Source organism: Muscardinus avellanarius (genome assembly GCF_963383645.1).
Source record: "Muscardinus avellanarius genome assembly, chromosome: 4".
NCBI lineage: Eukaryota > Metazoa > Chordata > Mammalia > Rodentia > Gliridae > Muscardinus > Muscardinus avellanarius.
The window spans coordinates 134,117,998-134,139,294 of NC_137789.1; the positions used below are offsets into that span (position 1 = coordinate 134,117,998).

The 21,297-nt window shown below is 39.0% G+C and overlaps 1 protein-coding gene across 1 annotated transcript in view; it reads left to right on the forward strand.

Moving 5' to 3' along the window:
• BTRC (beta-transducin repeat containing E3 ubiquitin protein ligase) overlaps nucleotides 1-21,297 on the forward strand; it is a gene marked incomplete at both ends in the record, with an annotated part of 197,982 nt that overhangs the window by 105,559 nt on the left and 71,126 nt on the right. Inside the window, 1 exon segment of the mRNA XM_080694413.1 lies at nucleotides 12,705-12,794. Within this exon segment, the coding sequence (XP_080550539.1) occupies nucleotides 12,705-12,794 (90 nt within the window).

A 21,297-nucleotide genomic window follows, 5' to 3' on the forward strand; every position in this document is an offset into this window, starting at 1 on the left:
TGACCACTGTCTAATCCTCCTCCCATCCCCCATTCTCTTTGTGTATGTGTCCACTTTCCATCCTGAGAACGTGGGCAGTGATAAATAAAGCATTGAGTAGAGCTCCCTCAACTCTTTGAAAGCAGCATGATGCCAGCCCTCTAGTTATATTTCTTTAAGTGTTTACGTTTTCCTGTATTCTTTCTCTTGTGTAGCTGGAACCCTGGGGATGCAAAGCCATGAGAGAGGCCAAGAAGCTAACAAAGTAGCTGTCTCCCTTGTTAGCTTGTTCCTTTATTCTTTAAAAACAAGATAAAAACCATCTGGCTCAGGGCATTACATTTTCCTCCCCCATTCACCTCTATAGAGGGAGCCTTCACCTGCAGTGAGGGTTTACATTGATTAGGGAGGGAGCAGTAATTCACGCTTCCATCCTCTTCAAGGATACTTTGCAGTCTTTAAAGGTGCTGACCCACTGAGTTAAACTGTCAAGGGAGAATAAAAAAGTATCTTCATCCCAGGAGGTAACAGCTGCCAGGTTTTCAACACCTTGCACACTGCTGGAAAAATGTCACAATTGTCAACCAGAAGAAAAATGACTCTGTTGTTATCTTCTGTTAATGACTGGACCTTATAAAAGAAACTACTTAAGCTTTTTAGAAGGTATAATGTTTTGTTTATTTTGGCCTACTATATATCCCCCCTCTCCTAAAAAAAAAAATTTCTATGTTATTCTGAACATTGGGAGTAGATCTACAAAAACTAGCAGGGAGGAGCTACAAGTTAAAACAGCCAATATACACATGGAGGTCTGCAGGGCATGACTCCTTTCTTCAGCTGGATAAGTCGGAGGAAAAAGCACATCACTGACACAGAAATAGCATTATGGTGTGTATTAACAAAACAACAACAACAAAAGTCATTCATAAGCCAGTGAACTGAGAGAAAACATACTGTATTTCTGTTCTTTGGAGGACAATTTGTTTTCAAGCAGCATCCAGATGGGTAAATACCATGACATTTATTTTTTCAAGAGAGCCACTTCTTTTCTTCCTTAAAGGAGAGAGGGGATCAGACCTCTCAGAATTTACTTCTTTTAATAGCCCTGCAATGTTCATAAATAATGGCATTCCCTTCTTTCTGATTTGATTGATGAGGGGAAAAGGTTTAATGAAGTCCCTGCTATCAGGCAAGCAGTTTTTTTTTCTATTTGTTTTAGGTTAGTCATTTTAATTGTATTGAGTAATTAGAAGGTACACACAGCCAAGGGAGCTTTGTTCTGATAATTGCTCAAGAAAACCCATTCCCTCTCTGCCATTGCTTTGTGTTAAGACACTTCTCCCTCTAGTGGCAGTAGTAAGCACTTTGGCTTGGCAGTAGGCAAGGTGTAATTGCAATATGACAAACTATGCTTAAGGGACTATCTTGTAAATAGTTTAGGGTTTGGCATTATTTCATTATATATAGTGTTTTTACCCTGTGAAATTTTCTACTTTGTTTTTCCCCCCGAAGTGCTTTGGGCTTTAGATGGGAAAAAAATTGCCTGAGATGTTTATTAAAAAAAAAAAAAATTACACTGCATTCTGGGTAATGTTTTGCAGCTTGACTTAATTTTAGTCATCTGTTTTAATTACCTATTTATAAAAATGCTTTTGCATTTGTAGACATTATTTAATACTTTGGAAGAAGCATCTCATTTGAAATAAATAAATAAATGGTACATATTTTAAATAGTCCATGTAAAAGACCTTAAAGGTAATTAATGTAGGTCTCTTAAGTAAGACAAAAGTGATCTTTCTGAATCTGATGAAGTGATTTGTTTATATCGCTTCCACTTCTGCTGAATTCTTCAGAGTCTAATAACTTTTTTTTTTTTTTTTTTTAAAGAAACATGGTTTGGCCGTTTGTGCCTAGCTATAAAAATTCATCTTCAAAAAGAAGCAATTTAATAACCAGCTTTCTTAAAATTACTTTTAGGAAGGAAGACTGTATAGGGGGTTGGTGTTTTCTTTTATTTTTATTTCAGTGTAATCATTCTTTGATAAATTGTGTAATCACTGACTTAGTAGAAAAAATACTATTGAGCTCTTGGGCTGCAATGACCATAAAAAGTGTGTTCTCATATAGAGAGTTGAGATACTTTGAATAGATTATATAGGAAACAGCTTATATTCTGGTCAGAGTCCATATGGGCCCAATTCATTTTGTGTTCAGTGCTTAATATGGATAGACCATTAAAAAAGAAGACCCAGGCACAGTGACACATGCTTGTACTTCCATTACTTGGAAGGCTGAGACCAGGAGGATTGTCGGTTCAAGGCCATCCTCAGCAACTTAGCAAGACTTTGCTTCAAAATAAAAAGGACTGGGGTGTAGCTTAGAGATCAAGTGCACATGGGTTCAATCCCCAGTATTGCCTCCCCCCTAAGGAAAATAAAAAAGAAGAGCCAGGCGTGGTGGCGCACGCTTGTAATCCCAGCATTCGGGAGGCTGAGACCAGAGGATCATGGTTCGTGGACAGCCTCAGCTACTTAGTGAGGCCCTCTGCAACTCAGTGAGACCCGGTTTCAAAATAGAGATTAAAAAATAGGGCAGAGGGTGTAGCTTGGAGGTCGAATGCCCCTGTGTTCCATCCCCAGACCCACAAAAGAAGAAGAAGAAGAAGAAGAAGGAAGGCGAGGAGTGCTGTTGTGCCCAGCTGCATGAGTCCTCAAAAATTTGTCCTAAGAATACATGGAATGAGATGAGATACAGCTTTGCATCTCTTGAATGAGATTTGATAGCACCTGTGTGCATGTTTACAGCCAGTTCCAGCTTCCCTGGTGTCATTTTGTAGTTTGCTCTTTCTTGGGACATGATGTGATGTTGCTATATATCTGAAGATCCCCCCCCCACGCCCCATTGCTGGCCATTTTCATTATACTATATCTTGTTTTGCTATAGGGCTGTTGAACAGATTTTTTAAGCAGCTCTTTGCAAGGTTAAAAGAATGCAGCCTGGTAACAAGTTTGTGTCATTTTAAATATATACCTTCGAGTAAATAAGGAGAAGCCTGGCAATCAATCCCTTTTAGTGTGTTATATGTTTCACCTGACAACTAAACCTTCTATTGATTAGCCATTACTTTGTTAGATAATCCTATGTCATTGAATCCATTGTAAAAAATTAAACTCTTTAAAATGTTTTACCCTAGCAGCAGTGTGAAAATTGAAAACTTGTTCAGAATTACAGCCTGCTTTCCCAAAGAAGGTAGTTTTCAGCAAGGCATCTTACTGGTTTATGCTTATGTGCTTTATATGCAATATAAAAATGTATTAAAGTACTCCAACGCAAAACTCTGCCTCTGGTTCAGCAGTGGAGCTAGCTTTTCAAATGTTGCATTGGGACCAAACCTGTCTTGCCTGCAGCTGAATTCACTTGTTTGATTTCAGACTGAAGGAGTTTTGTAATAGGAGAACGTTGAAGTTTTAGCCTTTATATTCCAGAGGGCTTAAACGACTGAGACATGTTTTATTTTAACTGATCCAAGTTACTTCATTGGGAAGTAAGGAAGGTAATATACCCATTTTACAGATAAATTGGCAGAAAGTAAAAAGCCCATATCACAAGCTACTCCGTACTCCGGAAACGCCTCCAAGGCCTGGAATAGACTTTCTGAATCTATCTCATTTCAGATTCAGAAAGATCATAATTTTGTATGTAGGGGTAGTATGGGTGGAACCCAGGGGCACTCTACCTCTGAACTACACCCCAAGCCCTATTGTACTTTTATTGCAAAACCAAGTCTCCCTAGGTTGATGAGCGTCACTACTTGCAGCAGCCTGCGATTCTCCGTTCTCGGCCTCCTGATCACTGGAATTACAGGCATGTGCCACCACGCCCAGCTGAGAATACATTTTGAAGGAAAATAAACTAATTTATTTACCTTATTTACCTTTCATAATTTTTAAAAATGTGTGTTTACATATGTGTACATGTGCACACAGACATTCACTGGGATCTAAACACAGGCCCTAGTAAACAAAAACTGCACCACTGGACTGTACCCCCAGCTCTCATAAATTTGTTTTTTGTTTCTTTTTTTTTTTTTTTGCGGGTCTGGGGATGGAACCCAGAGGCATATGACCTCCAAGCTACACCCCTTGCCCAATTTTTTTATTCTTTATTTTGAAACAGTCTCAGTGAGTTGCGGAGGGCCTCTCTAAGAAGTAGCTGAGGCTGTCCACGAACTGCTATCCTCTGGTCTCAGCCTTCCAAATGCTGGAATTACAAGCGTGCGCCACCACGCCCAGCTCATGTTTTTTGTAGCATGATATTTTCATTAATTGACTATACAATCCTCTACAATACTTTTCTCCCTAAAGTGTTAGCTACATATGCCTTTTATATTTTTATTGAAATTTTCATAGTGAGTTATATAGATATTAATTGTATAAATATATTAATTTTTGATAAATCTGTCCACCTTTGTAGCCATCATCCCAATCAAGCCGGGAGTGTTGGCACACACTTGTAATCCCAGTACTTGGGATGCTGAAACAGAAGGATCAAGGGTTCTAGCCAGCCCCAGCTCCTTAGGCCCTCTGCAACTTGGTGAGACCCTATTTCAAAAATAAAGAATAAAAAATAGGGCTGGGAGTGTAGCTCAGAGGTAGAATGCCCCTGGGTTTCATCCCCAGTACCTCAGGGGGTGGGGAAAGGAAGAAAGAAATCTATAAATCTATGAGGTTTTTATCTAGGTTTTATTGAAATTATATTAGCATTTTAATTTAGCCCTTTAATTGGTAAACCTGATATATATTTCCATTTATTTTTCCTGAATTTTTTTTCCCCAGTACTGGGGATTGAACCCAGGGGAATTCTACCTCTGAGCTATTCCTACAGACCTATTTTTTATTCTTTATTTTGAAACAGGGTCTTACTAAGTTGAGGAGGACCTTGATAAGTAACTGAGGTTGGCCTCGAATATGTGATCCTCCTGTTTCAACCTCCCAAGTACTGGGATTATAAGCATGAGCTACGCCCAGCTTTTCCTAAGTATTTTTAAGCATTGGGTTTCATTTTCTTACATATGGTTTGTTAAGTTTTCTTGTAGGGTATTTTGTGTGGAGGTGTACTGGGGATTGAACTCAGACGTTCTACCTCTGTACTACACCCCCAGCCTAGTTTTACTATTTTAATTTAATTTTCTTATTTATTTATTTATTTATTTATTTATTTATTTATTTTTGCGGTACTGGGATGGAGCCCAGGGGCATTCTATCTCCGAGCTATACCCCAACTCTTTTTTTTTTTTTTTTTTTGGTGGTACTGGGGTTCCTGGAAGCCCTTCTACCTCCGGGCTACACTCCCAGACCTATTTTTACATTTTTATTTGGAAACAGTGTCTCCTAAGCAAGCGCGCCAGCTGGCTTCGAACCTCCTGTCTCCGCCTCCCAAGCGCAGGGATTACAAACGTGTGCCACCACGCCCGGCATCCTATTTTTTTTATTTATTTTGAAACAGGGTCTCATTGAGTTACAAAGGGCCTCACTAAGTAGCTGAGGCTGTCTGCAAACCGTGATTCTCCTGTCTCAGCTTCCTAAATGCTGGGATTTCAAGCGTGTGCCACCAGGCCCAGTTTATTTTTTATTTTGAAACAGGGTCTCATGAAGTTCCTGAGAGTCTTAGTACATTGCTGAGGCTGTCCTAGAACCTGCAATCTTCCTGTCTCAGCCTCCCAAATACTGAGACTACAGGCATGTGCTATATCCATGCCCAGCTTTTTTGTAGGTATTTAATGTTTTCCAGTGCTATTGTAAATTTTCAGTTCTCTAGAGAATATAAAAATACAACTGATTTTTAACTATTGAGCCCATTTTCTCTCATTGTAAGTAAAAACAATTTGTTTCTCCTTTTGCAGCTGACTTGCATTTTGTTTAGTGGCTTTGACTTCCAGTACTATGGTTTGGTTTGATTTGATTTGGTACTGGAGATTGAACCTAGGGACATTCTACCACAGAGCTTTATCCCCAGTCTTTTAATTTTTAATTTTTTAAAGCTGGGTGTGGTGGTGCACACCCAATAAAAAAAGATAGAAGGATCAAAGATTTAAGGCCAGCCTCATTAATTCACTTAGCAAGGCACTAAAAAACTTAGTGATACCCTTTTTTTCCCCCCTCCATACTGGGGATGGAACCCAGAGGCATTCTACCTCCAAGCTACCCCCCCAACCCTATTTTTTATTCTTTATTTTGAAACAGGGTTTCACTGAGTTGCACAGGGCCTTACTAAGTAGTAGCTGAGGCTGTCCATGAACTGCGATCCACCTCTCTCATCCTCCCAAATGCTGGGATGTGCCACCATGCGGCTCCTTTTTTTTTTTTTTTTTTAATCTTTATTTTGAAGCAGGGCCTTGCTGAGTTGCAAAGGGCCTAAGTAGCTGAAGCTGTCCAAGAACACAGATCATCCTGTCTCAGCCTCCTAAATGCTGGGATTGCAAGCGTGAACCACTACACCCGGATAGTGATACACTTTTAAAAAATAAAAAAAAATGTGCCAGTTGTGGTGGCGCACACTTATAATCCCATTATTTGGGAGGCTGAGCCAGAAGGATCTGGGTTTGCAGACAGCCTCAGCTACTTAGTGAGACCGCTTGCAACTCAATGAGACCCTGTTTCAAAATAAAGAATAAAAAAGTTGGGCTGGGGGTGTAGCTCAGAAGTAGAATGCCCTAGGTTCCATCCCCAATATCACCAAATAAATAAATAAATAAATAAATAAATAAATAAATAAATAAATAAAAACAAAGTAGGACTGGGTATAGCTTTGATGTAGAATGCTTCTGGGTTCAATCCCTAGTACTGCAAAAATAAATAAGCAATTAATTAATTAAATCACACACTCACATTCTTGCTAAATTGCTGAGGCTGGCCTTGAATCTGTGGTCCTCCTGACTCAGCCTCCTAGGTACTGGGATTATACCACTGAACCCAGCTACAATGTTAATTGTTATGATACAAAGACTTTTTCATCTCATTTCTAGTATAAGAAGAACAGTATTAAGTTTCTTGCCATCAGGTAAGTATGTTGGAATTTTTTAGATGCCCACGATTAAGGAAGGTACCTTTTTTCCTAGCCTGCTGAGAGTGTTTAGTTTTTGAGTATTGGGATTGAACTCAGGCCTTAGCTCATGCTAGGCAAGTGCTACCTCTGAGCTACATCTCCAGCTCCTACTGAAAATGAAAAGCTTTTTAAAAATATGAGCTGTATCTTATAACTTTCCCCCCCCCTATTCTGTTAATATGCTGAATTACAGTAGGTTTATTAAATATTTGGGGCTGTGTTCATTAGGGCTCTTGGTCTGTAGTTTTCTTTCAATGTATTTCTTAGGTTATGGTATCAGGGTTATGCTGGCCTAATAAATTGAGTTGGAAAGTCCTTTCCTCCTCTCCCATTTTCTGAAAACTTTTTTATATGATCCTGGTGTTAAGTCTTTCATAAAACTTATTAGAATTAACCAGCAAAACCATTTGGATCTGGAGTTTTCTTTGTGGGGTGAATTTCAAAAACTTTATTTAGTATTGGAGATTCTACTTTCCAACTACATCGTGTGTGTGTGTGTGTGTGTGTGTGTGTACTGGGAATGGAGCCCAGGGGCATTCTACCTTCAAGTTCCACCCCCAGCCCCATTTTATATTCTTTATTGCTGGGATTACAAGCGTGTACCACCATGTCCGGCTTTTTATTTTTTATTATTATTTTATTTTTTTAATATTTTGTAGTACTGGGGAGGGAACCCAGGGGCATTCTACCTCCAAGCTACACCCCCAGCCCTATTTTTTATTTATTTTGAAATAGGGTCTCACTGAGTTGCAAAGGGCCTCACTAAGTAGCTAAGGCTGGCCTCGAACTGAGGTCCTCCTGCCTCAGCCTCCCAAATGCTGGGATTACAAGTGTTTGCCCCACACCCAGCTTATTATTTTTATTTTGAAACAAGGTCTCACTAAATTACTGAGGCTGGCCTCAAACCTGCTATTCTCAGGTCTCAGCTTAATATATTATTTAAATGTTGGAAGCCGGGTGTGGTGGTGGAGGCCTGCAATCCTAATACTTTTGAGGCTGAGACAAGAGGATTGCAAGTTCAAGGACAGCCTCAGCAAGTATTGAGATGCTCATCTACCTAACAAGATCCTGTTTCAAAATAAAAATAAAATAGAGCTGGGGGTAAAGCTTGGAGATAGAATGCTCCTGGGTTCAATCCCCAGTATCACATACACAAAAATACATATGTACATACTGAATGCTAGAAAAATTTTTTAATAATTTTAATTTCTTTAAAGTTTAAAACTTGACAGTTTTGGAAATTTGTTTCTTTATTTTGGGGGGGTTGTCTGGGGATAGAACCTAGGGGCATTCGACCTCTGAGCTTACACCCCTTGCCCCCTTTTTTATTCTTTTTGTGTGTGTTTGGTACTAGGGGGTAAAACTCGGGGTGTTCTACCTCCGGGCTACAATCCAGCCCTATTTTTTATAATTTATTTGGAAACAGGGTCTTAATAAGTTGCTGAGAGCCTCACTAAGTTGCTAAAGCTGGCTTGGAACTTGTGTGATCCTCCTGTCTCTACCTCCCAAGCGCTGGAATTACAAGCATGCACCACCATGCCTGGCCTGAAATTTGTTTCTTTAAAGAAATGTGTTACGTGTATATTCTGCAGCTAGTAATCTTTTGATGTCTTTTACTATTCAGATTGTTCCCGATTGGCTAATGAGAACCTCTTTATCTGGCTTCTGTGATCTTTTGACGTATCCTCAATTGCTCTTTGAATTGTTTTCATGTCCATCTTATATTTTCTATGGTCAGTCCTAGATTCAGCCATTATCCCAGAGATCTATAGTTCCTCTTACTGAAGAATAAACCAAGATTTAAACATTAATTTTCATAAGCTGGGCGTTGTGGCGCACGTTTGTTATCCCAGCATTTGGGAGGCTGAGACAGGAGGATTATGGTTCGCGGACAGCCTCAGCTACTTAGGACCTTTGCAACTCAGTGAGACTCTGTTTCAAAATAAAGAATAAAAAATAGGGCTGGGGGTGGAGCTCAGAGGTAGAATGCCCCTGGGTTCCATCCCCAGTACCCCCCCCACACACACACATACCAAAAAAAACAACATTAATTTTCTTTAACATCTTTACAAATGTTCTTTGAATACTCTGAGTTCATGCTGATACCTTTCATTCCAGTCTCCACAGTGGTTCATTCTAGATTTCTCCCTTTCTGTATTTTAATTCCCTTTCCTAGTATAAGAAACCTAGTTTGAGGTTTTTATTTTTCTTTTCAACACTTTGAAAATGTCTTTTCCCTTGTCTTCATTTTTTTACTGTTTATGGTGAAAAGCTGCTGTTATTTATATTGTTACACCCAGCTATATAATAGTCCCCTCTTTGTCCTCCTCCTTTTGGCTGCTGTCAAGGATTTGTCTTTGTTACTGGTTTTCCACATTTTTTATGGTATTGGGTCTATTTTTCTTTGTTTAATCTGCCTGGGGTTTCCTGTTTTTCAGTTAGTAAGCCAGTGGTTTTCACTAAATTTGGAAAGACTTAGTCATTTTTATAACTTTTTTGATATTCCATTCTCTTCTATCTATCTTCTTCAGACCAAAGTTACATATATTAACAATCACTGAAAATTGTCTCACAGATGACTGGGGTTTTTTTTCCTCTTTTTCTCTAAGTTCTTTATTGATAGGATTTCAACTAATGTTCCTTCAGTCATTGATCTTCTCATTTGCCAACGTCAGTCTTTTTCTTTCCCTCCCACCTGCCTTCTTGCTTGTCTGCCTGCATACCTACCTTCCTTCCTTCCTGGAACTGAGGATTGAATTCAGGAGCATGCTACCTCTGAGCTACGCCCCTATTTTACCTTCTGTTTTGAAACAGGGTCTCACTAAATTGCTAAGGCTAGCCTCGAACCTGCCATCCTCCTATCTCAAGTCTTTCAAGTACTGGGATTACAGGCATGTGCTATCATGCATGTTACAAGTAGATGTGTTTTAAAACTTTAACTTGTTTAAAAGGAAATTTAATTTTATAATATTGATAGGGAGCTACAGATCTCTAATAATTTTTCTCCATTTTAAAATTTTTATTTTTATCTACCTGTTCTCCTTTGAAAGAATGATAGCTGACCCAGAGGCTTTCTACCTTTGGGCTACACTCCCAGACCTATTTTGTATTTTATTTGGAAACAGGGTCTCACTAAGTTGCTGAAAGCCTCACTTAAGTAGCTGAGGCTGGCTTCAAACCTGCGCTATCCTCCTGTCTCAGCCTCCCAAGTACTGAGATTACAAGCGTGTCCCACCACGCCCAGCTGAAAATGAATTATTTTAAATAGGTCTGTGTTGGAGCCGGTTGTGCTGGCGCACGCTTGCAATCCCAGCCTTTGGGAGGCTGAGATAGGAGGTCTAGGTTTGTGGCCAGCCTCGGCTACTTAGTGAGGCCCTCTGCAACTCAGTGAGACCCTGTTTCAAAATAAAGAATAAAATACAGGGCTGGAGGTATCACTTGGAGGTAAATGTCCCTGGGTTACATCCCCAGTACTGAAGAAAAAAAAAAAAAAGTAATGTGTCCATGCTGATATAAATAACAAAATGAGTAAATAAGAGGAGGAAGAATATGTCACAACTCTTCCTTAAAGGAGAATTCCAACTGATAAATGGAAAAGAAAAGAGAAATAAAAAAATCTACCATTAGAACATCACAGTAAAATATTACTACAGACAAGATAGAGTAATAGACAAGAGACAAGTAGAGAGTAGTAGAATTAGCAGGCAAAGATTGATTTAAACCACATACTTACATAATCTCCGAATATTTCCTGCCAGGCATGGTGGCACACACTTATAATCCCAGTACTTGGGAGGTTAATACAAGAGGATTGCGGTTCGTGGACAGCCTCAGCTACTTAGTGAAGCCTTCCACAATTTAATGAGACCTTGTTTCAAAATAAATTACAAAAGAGCTGGGTGCACACTTGTGATCCCAACATTTGAGAGGCTGAGACAGGAGAATCGCAATTCGAGGACAGACTCAGCTACTTAGTGAGGCCCTCTGCAACTCAGGAAGACTCTGTTTCAAAATAAAAAAAATAAGAGCCGGGTATGTTGGCGCACACTTGTAATCCCAGCATTCAGGAGGCTGAACCCGGAGGATCGCGGTTCACGGACAGCCTCAGCTACCAAGTGAGGCCCTCTGCAACTCAGTGAGAACCGGTTTCAAAATAAAGAATAAAAAATAGGGCAGGAGGTATAGCTTGGAGGAAGAATGCCCCTGGGTTCCATCCACAAAAATAAATGAATAAATAAATAAACAAATAAATAAATACAGAATAAAAAATAGGTTTGGGGGTGTAGTTCAGAGGTAGAATACCCCTGAGTTTCATCCCCAGTACTGCAAAATAATAATTATTATAATTCCTATGATATATTTAGTAATTTCTAAAGGAAAAACAGTAACTTTACAGTGGAGGTCTTGGCAGACATGACTTTAGCCAAGTAATCAAGATAAACATCTCCAGAAATACCAACATATCTTTGATGCATTAAGAAGGATATATCACCTCTCTGGTATCCTTTTGGGTAATAGCCTCATTCTGACCACAAGAAAATTTAAAGTAAGAGAGATCCTATGTAGATTAACCAGTCAGTACTTTTCAGAAGTTGTCAGAAGGTAGGCCTGGTGGCGCACACCCATAATCCCAGTCCTTAGGAGGCTGAAATAGGAACAGGTTTGCAGGCAGCTTCAAACACAAGTGGTTCTCAAAAACTTCTCTGGACTAGCAGCAACAATGTCAAATGGGGACTTGTGAAAAATACAAAGCCTAAGATGCTCTGGGAAAGGAATTTAGCAGTCTGTGCTTTTACAACATCTTTAAATGATTCTGATGCACACTGAAGTTTGAGAACGATAATTTGTATAATCTGTTAAAAAATAGGGCTTAAAGGAAACATTTTATTCTAATATATGAACCAGTTATTAATAATGAGTTTGCTTGCTATAAAGTAGTAAAGTATTACCACTGTTTTATTTTTTATTTTTTTTATTTATTTATTTATTTATTTATTTATTTATTTATTTATTTATTTATTTTGTGGTACTGGGGGCAGAACCCAGAGGCTTTTCTACCTCCGGGCTATACTCCCAGACCTATTTTTATACTTTATTTGGAAACAGGGTCTCACTAAGTTGCTGAGAGCCTCACTAAGTAGCTGAGGCTGGCTTCGAACCTGTGTGATCCTCCTATCCTTTTTAAAATCATCTCCTAAATAGGATATCAGATGTAAGAAATCATTATTGGTTTTAAGATCTTTTTTTTTTTCTGACTACTTTGAAAAATTTTAATCCATTGTTGGTTTTTTTTTTTTTTTTTTTTTTTTTTTTTTTTTTTTTTTTTTGTGGTACTGGGATGGAACCCAGAGGCTTTCTCCCAGACCTGTTTTATATTTTATTTGGAAACGGGGTCTCACTAAATTGCTGAGAGCCTCACTAAGTAGCTGAGGCTGGCTTCAAATCTGTGCGATCCTCCTGTCTCAGCCTCCCAAGCGCAGGAATTACAAGTGTGTGCCACCACGCCCGGCTTAATCCAATATTTTGAATATGAAACATATCTCTTGTTCCTTTCAGTTGCTGTTTGTTTTTACAGTTCTAGGGATCAAAACTTTAATTTTTCTGAAATTCTCTCTTTATAGACCTACAACAACTGTGCCAGGCTCTGCTTAAACCAAGAAACAGTATGTCTAGCAAGCACTGCTATGAAGACTGAAAATTGTGTAGCCAAAGTAAGTAATATTATCACCAAGATACATTATAGTGTATCATAACAATGCATTACTGTAGGCATCTTAACTCAGTATTGCTACTAAAGAGTTACAGAAATATGATACAGACAGACATCATTTTATCCAGGGCACCTTGCAAGTTGGGAGTTTTCATCTCTTCAATTGCAACAGAATCTTATGATTATTTTCCAATTATCTTAGACTTGATTTATATTTGTTGTTTAACACTAGTTATAGATTTATCACAGATAAGTAGGATTTGTATACAATAGTATGTAACTATTTTTATAAATTTCTTCGTGGTATTTAGATAAAATTAAGTATAGAGAACCAAAAACAAACAAAAAAGTATAGAGAACCAAAAACACTTGGGTTCAATCCCCAATACTGAAAACAAAACAGAACAAAACAGTAATATTCAGAATGAGCTCTGTTTCTAGACTTTTACTTCTCTGCAAAAGTAATTCCTTTGTAACCAGTTAGGGATTTGTTGCTGTTACAACTATCCCAAGTTGATTTTGGTTTAAACTGTTGTCACATATGTGCAGGCCCTATTAGTAAGGGGTCTATCTATCACATAGTCTCTATTTTTGCTATAAAATCCAAAGACAAAGCTGGGCGTGGTGGCGCACGCTTGTAATCCCCGCGCTTGGGAGGCTGAGACAGGAGGATCACATGGGTTCAAAGCCAGCCTCAGCTACTTAATGAGGCTCTCAGCAACTTAGTGTGAGACCCTGTTTCCAAATAAAATATAAAAAAGTTCTGGGAGTATAGCCCGGAGGTAGAAAGCCTCTGGGTTCCACCCCCAGTACCACCAAAAAAAAATAAATAAATAAATCCAAAGACAGCTATCTTTGTCCTTTCAGGCTACTACAACAAAAAACTACTCAAACTAGGTACTTGTAAGCAACAATAAGTTATTTGTTAGAGGGTTTTGTTTTTTTTTTTTTTTTTTTTTTTTTTGTACTAGAGATTGAACCCAGGGCATTCTAAGAGATTGAACCCAGGGCATTCTACCGCCAAGCTACACCCCCAGCCCTATTTTTTATTCTTCTTGGTGGTGGTGGTGGTGGTGGTGGTACTGGGGATAGAACCCAGAGGCTTTCTACCTTCTGGCTATAGTCCCAGACCTAATTTATATTTGGAAACAGGGTCTCACTAAGTTGCCGGCAGCCTCACTAAGTAGCTAAGGCTGGCTTCGAACCTGTGCGATCCTCCTGTCTCAGCCTCCCAAGCACTGAGATTACAAGAGTGCGCTAGCACGCCCGGCTTATTCTTTATTTTGAAACAGGCTCTCGCAAAGTTGCAGAGGGCCTCACTAAGGAGCTGAGGCAGGCTGCAAACCTGGATCCTCCTGTCCCAGCCTCCCAAATACTGGGATTACAAGCATGCACCACCACACCCTGCTATTTATTACAGTTCTAGAGAATTCAGTATTCAAGATCAAGGTATCAATGCAATTGTTGTCCAGTGAGCATGAATTTTGGGGGAATACAAATATTCAGATCATAGTAACAGCAATATATCTATTTTTATATATATTTATTGTATTTATTGAAACATGCAGAATGCCAGGGGTGGTGACACATGCCTGTAATCCTAGTATTTGGAAGGCTGAGACAGGCTTGCAGGTTGGAAGCCAATCTCAGCAATGTAGTGACACTCTGAGAAACCTAGCATGACTCTCTTTAAAACAAACAAAAAATAGATAAAAAGGCATGGGGTGTAGCTCCGAGGTAAAATGTTGGGTTCAATCCCAGTATCACACATACACACACAGAAAAAAAAACTAAGAGTCTTTGAGCCTACTATATTAACTGAAAATATATCATACAAAGTATTGGCATACCCAAATAAGAAATGTCAGAATTTATTTCAAATGCAATGTTTACAAAAGTTAATCAGTTTAGTGTCTTATATACAAATATCATAATTTGCTACAAAGTATATTATGAATTACATATATTTATTTCTTCAGTCATATATTCATAATTAGCTAAGTGTTAATGGATCCTGTTTTATTTCTAGCATCTATAGACAGGGACACTTATTTGGGACTTTAAAAAAATACTCTTTCTCCTATTTTGACCATATCACTCTCACTTTCATCACAGGTGGGTGGCTTCTGGCTAAACAAGGCAAAAATCTTAGTATGAGCACCAATCCAAGGACAGGGTGACATTTTAATGAGTTTCATTGAGAGCTGGCCAAGTGAGCATCTGTTCCTTTTGTTTTCCCCACACTTTATAAGCCAGGATCCCTAAGCCACGTAGTTCTGCTGATGTGTGTCTGTATGATGTGGGGTTTGTTTGTTTTCTCCTATCCACTACTTCCATGGTGCATAGTTAGAGATCTTCTGGCATCTGGTGCAGTGGCATAATTTCTTCCATGCTCCTGGGCGAGGAAGTAAGTTTGCTCACTGCTGCTCATCAGTTGTTGTACTTGCTCCCAGATGGTGGCCCTCTCATCCCATTCGTGCTTTTTTTTTTTTTTTTTTTGGTGGTACTGGGGTTCCTGGAAGCCCTTCTACCTCTGGGCTACACTCCCAGACCTATTTTTACATTTTTATTTGGAAACAGGGTCTCCTAAGCCAGCACGTGCGGCTGGCTTCGAACCTGCGCGATCCTCCTGTCTCTGCCTCCCAAGCGCGGGGATTACAAGCGTGTGCCACCACGCCCGGCCCATTCGTGCTTATTTTAACATTGTCCCGACACCTATTTCTCTTCATTGTCCCCTTAAATACTCTAATAATGATTTCTATAATTTTATATTGGAAACCAGCTAACTTCCTGGTACCTTTTATTGGCCCACATCCTGTCGTCTGGTTCATTGCTTGATATTTGAACCAAATAATCAGTTGATCAATGGCAAATAAAAACATGGAGCTGAACAAATTTGTTTATTGCCATAGCCTCCAATGAAGTATCCATAGCCTAGGAACAGTGAAAGAGTTTTCCTTTTATGTGTCTCATGACTCCATACTGCTTCTCTTGGCCTCATTTACTGCTTGACCTTTGAAAGAAATGCCTTGCCATTATTTTATAGGTCTGCAAGCTTGTCCCTGGTTCTTCTTTACCTTTTGCCCATAACTGAATACTTTCAGTGGTGTGTTTTGTTTGTTTTAAACATGGTGCAAGTGTCTGTTGTTAATTCAGATTGTGCTTGAGTGTGATCTGAATGCCCAGCCATCTCTGTGTGAAAGCTGCTGGAATATAGCAATATAAACCATTTTTGTTATATAGTTCAAAGCAACTGAATTCTGATTAGAGTGATTTTGGTTTGAGAAGAGATACTATATTCTAAAATTTTATTATTAAGTATCATCTATGTGAGTTTTAGAGCCAACATTAATACCACTTACTTCCTTAAAAGCAGAAATCTTACTGTATTTGGACCCCTGTAGTATAATGTTTATACTCTCCCTTGCCAGAAACCTTCATCTTACAGTACCTAGCCAGATGTGATGACACAGACCTATAATCCTAGTACACGGAAGCCTAAAATAGGAGGGATTGCATGTTCAAGACCCTCAGCAACTTAGTGAGACCCCATTTCAAAATAAAAAGGTCTTGGGTATATGTAGCTCACAGTTAGCCTGCCCTTGAGTTCAATCCCTAATTCCAACAACAAAAGAGGGTAACCATCAGTGCTTTAGAATATAAGAAAACAGCTGTAAGACAGGTATCTCCTGAATCTTTACCTTGAAGAAAGAGATCTAAGGAAAGATTTTAAAATAAAAATGAGTAGCTGGGCGTGGTGGCGCACACTTGTAATCCCCGCGCTTGGGAGGCAGAGATAGGATCATTGCGCAGGTTCAAAGCCAGCCGCGCGCGCTGGCTTAGGAGACCCTGTTTCCAAATAAAAATGTAAAAAAAATAGATCTGGGAGTGTAGCCTGGAGGTAGAAGGGCTTCCAGGAACCCCAGTACCACCAAAAAAATAAAATAAAATAAAAATGAGTAAGGATCTTTTTATTTCTTTTTTTTTTCTTGGCACTGATGATTAAACCCAGGGTCATTCTACCTCTGAGCTATACCCCAAAGCCCCTTTTTTATTTAGAAACAGGGCCTCACTAAATTAGTGCGGGTCTCATTCTTGCTGAGGCTAACATTGAACCTGTGGTTCTCCTGTCACAGCCTCCCAAGTGCCGGGATCACAGGAATGGCTACCATTCCCAGCCAGGGGTCATCATATCAGTATAACTGATAAGTAATATTGAGTGGCATTGAAATGTTTTTTCCCACACAGCCTTTCTTCTGATTATAACCCTGTAGTTTATGAGATTTGTGTGTGGGACACGATGAGCTCTATATTTATTGTAGTTTTAAATGGACAGTTGTTATTGACTGTCAATTTAGTTTTAAAATCCATAATCATGTTGTACCTAATTGTCAACCTTCATGTTGTTTTTTAATTAATAAAAAAGTAACTGGAAAGCTGAAACATTAGTTTTTTTTATGTTGTCTTTTTATCGACTTCATGGAAGTACTACTGAAAATTTTGGTTTTAGGCTTTTCTGTAATTTACTCTTACACACACTCACACGTATCGCAAACACAGTTAAAATTGGATTGTTTTAGTACATCTATCTCAATTCTGGCACAGACAGAAGCCCTGCCTCTTTATGTTTTGATAATAAGCCTCTTCAGTAGTCCTGTATAGATGTTTTGTGTTTTTTGTTGTTGTTTGCTGTTACTGTTTTTTACTTGAGACTAATAATCTGTTTGAAACTGACTAAGACAGAAAAATGTGATGTTCCTTTCCACTCACTCCAGATTTTGATAGAAGACTTGTTTTATTTATTTCCAAAATTATATCCGCAGGAAACAAGCTGTTTAAATTCAGATTATGCTGAAGCAAAATGGTCCTGGTATGAGAAGCAACGTGCTGTTTTACGAGCACAGAGTCCCTTTTCTCATAACTGATTGATAGTAAATATTTTCCTGAAGAATTATTGCCAACCATGAACAGTGCAACTGTTTCACTTTTTTTCTGTGCTACTTGCTGTACCAGCCATTGTCGGTAATTAAGATCTACAATTCACAATGCAGACGTTTGCACTTCCTCTGGGTCTGTGCTATTTATAAGGCATTTCAGCTGTTCAGAGTTTCTTTTGAGTTTTAAACTACATGTTAACAGGCTTCTTTAATATACTGTTCCACAAGTAGCACGTCATATGGTCTGTTCTTCGCACAGGCGCCTCTGTTAGGTCTTCACGTTAACTTTGTGGGAAGCATAGTAAGATTTAACTCTATCATTGAGGCTGAAGTGGTTGGGAAGGCTCTGGCATGTAATTTGTAGCAGATTAGGTTTACCACTGATTTCAGGAAGGCAACAATGAAGTTGAGAAATAAATTTCTTTCATCTTTAAATGTTTATATGAATTTAATGCACTAATTGGATTGCAGGGTTTTCAGAAATGCACAATAAAGTTATTTTGCCAAGGTCACTTTTGAATTAAGAGAAGCAATGACTCTTTAAGGATGAGAGAGAGAATATGAAAATATACTCCTTTCTAAATGTGCATGATATTTAAGAATACAGACATAGTGTACCAAACCGGATCAGCACATTTGTTGTGAAATCAGCTTCAGGAAACTTAAGTAGCATATCCCATTGATAAAGAAAGTGCAAGCAGGGATCTTGGCCTATTCTAAAATTGGTGAAATTCAAGCCATTTTCTTTTTCTTTTTCTTTTCTTTTTTTTTTTTTTCTTTGCAGTACTAAAGATGGAACCCAGAGGCATTCTATTTTGAAACCGGGTCTCACTGAGTTGCAAAGGGCCTCACTAAGTAGCTGATGCTGTTCGCGAACTGCCATCCTCCAGTCTCAGCCTCCTGAATGCTGGGATTACAAGCACACGCCACCACGCCCGGCTGCAATAGATAATTTTTAAAAAGGAGACCTTAGCCCAGAATCTTAATGAATTATGCTCTAAAATAATAACTGCCTGCTACAGGCTTTCATTATTATTTTTATTTTATTTTGTGTGTGTGTGTGGTAACAGGGATCGAACCCAGGGGCATTTTACCTCTGAGCTACATCCCCAGCCCTATTTTTTATTCTTTATTTTGAAACAGGGTCTCACTAAGTTGCAGAGGGCCTCACTAAGTAGCTAAGGCTGGCTGCGAACCTGCAATCCTATCTCAGTCTCCCAAGTACTGCGATTACAAATGTGCACCACCATGCCCAGGGAGGCATGCATTGTTAAACATACAAGAAAAAGAAACAAGAAACTGAAAGCTGTTGACAAAAATTGTTTAAAACTTTGCCCAAACTGCTCTTTATGAGTCCGAAGTCCAGCTGCATTGATTGTGTATGTTGTCCGCCAACTTCTTCCAGCAGAGCACATCTGGACAGAAAGACTGGAACACAGGTTCCTTTGCTGACTCTCGATGGCCGTGGATATAGATAGCTTTTAACACATCATTCCAAGGAACTTTTATCTTACAAAAGCCTAAAACTTTCTACAGTTCTTTGAAACTGCAGTGTTCCTGAAGACTTCTCTTTCTTGGTGAACTCCTTATGAACCTTTTTTTTTTTTAAAGATAGCAGCAGTGGTTCAGCTGTTGGGAACCACTGATCTCTCTGAGGCGCTTCAAGATGCTAGGATCTATTCACATTTCTATCTAGCCAGGGAGCTAATAAGATCGAGTTTGTCTTTGTGGATTGATCTAGATTAGCATGAGATGAGCCCAGTCAGTGTCTTCCTTAGTAAAAAAGGAAAGGTTAAGGGAAAAAGGGGTGAAAAAAAGAAAGTTCTTCATCAAGAATTGACTGCAGTATTGCCTGCTGATGCATGTCGGATCACCCGCACAGAGAGATCACATGGCTTCTCCAAAAGTCAAACGATCAATTCGCCTCGTTTTGGCTCTGTACTTAATGCACAAACAGTGCGATCTGCGGGGCTGTAATTGCATTGTTAGGGCCAAGGAACAAGCCTGTGCCTTTTCAGCAGACAGCTGGCAGGGAGAGAGGCATGTTGTTAGGAAAGAGAGAGGCAAGGCAAATAAAATTACTGCTAACGCTCAGAGATCGGCAGGAGTCCTACTTGCCTAATCTTACCGGTGGGAGCAAGCGGCTGTTGTAATCCAATTATAGCAGCATAAGCAATTTGTTAGACACTCCGCATAATGTAACAATTTCCCAATAAACTCTGACTTGTAATAACGTCGGCAAGAGTCCGCATAAATCTGCCCGAATGGTGGGGGCTGGAGCATTCGGCTGGGGGCTTGTAATTGGCGCCATCAGCACGTTTTGCGGAGTGCAGTATGGTGCAGTCTTTTAGTGCAGGAATTTTAAGGAGAAAAGCATGGCACACGTTTCTTAGAAAAAGAAAAGTGGCCATTAAAGGGGGAGCAGCAAGAAGGGCATACTCTTGCTTTCACATTACCTAGGAATCTTAGTGCAGAAACAAAACAGGAGGAAGCCATGTTTCCTTCTAATTCTAGAGGGGGAGGTCGGAAACAGTGTGTGGATTAGTTAAATTCTTTTATTTAAAAGGCATTGGCTTCTATTATTTATACCCTCCTTCTCCCGCCCCCTAAAATGTTGTTGAGGCAGCATTTAGCCAACATTTTTACAAAATGTTCTTAGCCAGGCAAGCCTAGAAATGCCAAGTTTAAATCTATTCTTAAGTTTGGCATTTTCTTTACAACATAAATATATATATTTTCTTTGTGCCCAGGATAAATCTTTTAAAAATATTACCACACTGAATACCAAACCTTCCTTCAGAGTTCTGGTTTAAGAAAGCATCGCTTATTGAAAGGTCTCAAACCCAGCATGTTTGCCTTGCTGGTTTTACTGTGCCCTTTATTTTTAAATTCTGAAATATTTTGTGAGATTACTAGGATTACTAATCCATCCTATTGAAAACTTACACTGTATAAGAATAAAATTTTATTTGAAGCTATACCCATATGATCATTATAGAAATAATTTGGTTCCTGAATAACAATATTTATTGTTATAGAATAGGGCAAATTAAGCTACCCTTATTTATTGATTAGTGTTTGTAGTCACAGAATAGGGTTTCTTATTTATATAAGGGATAGTAGTGCTTATAAATTTGAGTTATTAGTAAGATTTTTATGCCACTGAATGTGTATTAATTGTTGCCTACTTTCATATGCCAGTTCAACCTTTCATTGCTGTATAATTTGTATCAAAATAAAACTTCTGAAGCCGGGCGTGGTGGCGCATGCTTGTAATCCCAGCATTTGGGAGGCTGAGACCTGGAGGATCGCGGTTCGCAGACAGCCTCAGCTACTTACTGAGGCCTTCTGCAACTCAGTGAGACCCGGTTTCAAAATAAAGAAAAAACACGGCAGGGGGTGTAGCTCGGAGGTCAAATGCCTCTGGGTTCCATCACCAGACCCGCAAAAAAAAAAAAAAAAAAAAAAATTTAAAAAAAAAAAATAAATAAAACTTCTGAGATAGGAACGAAATTCTTCAAAATATCCTGTTGCTGTGGGTATTATCACAATAAATATTTACTTCCA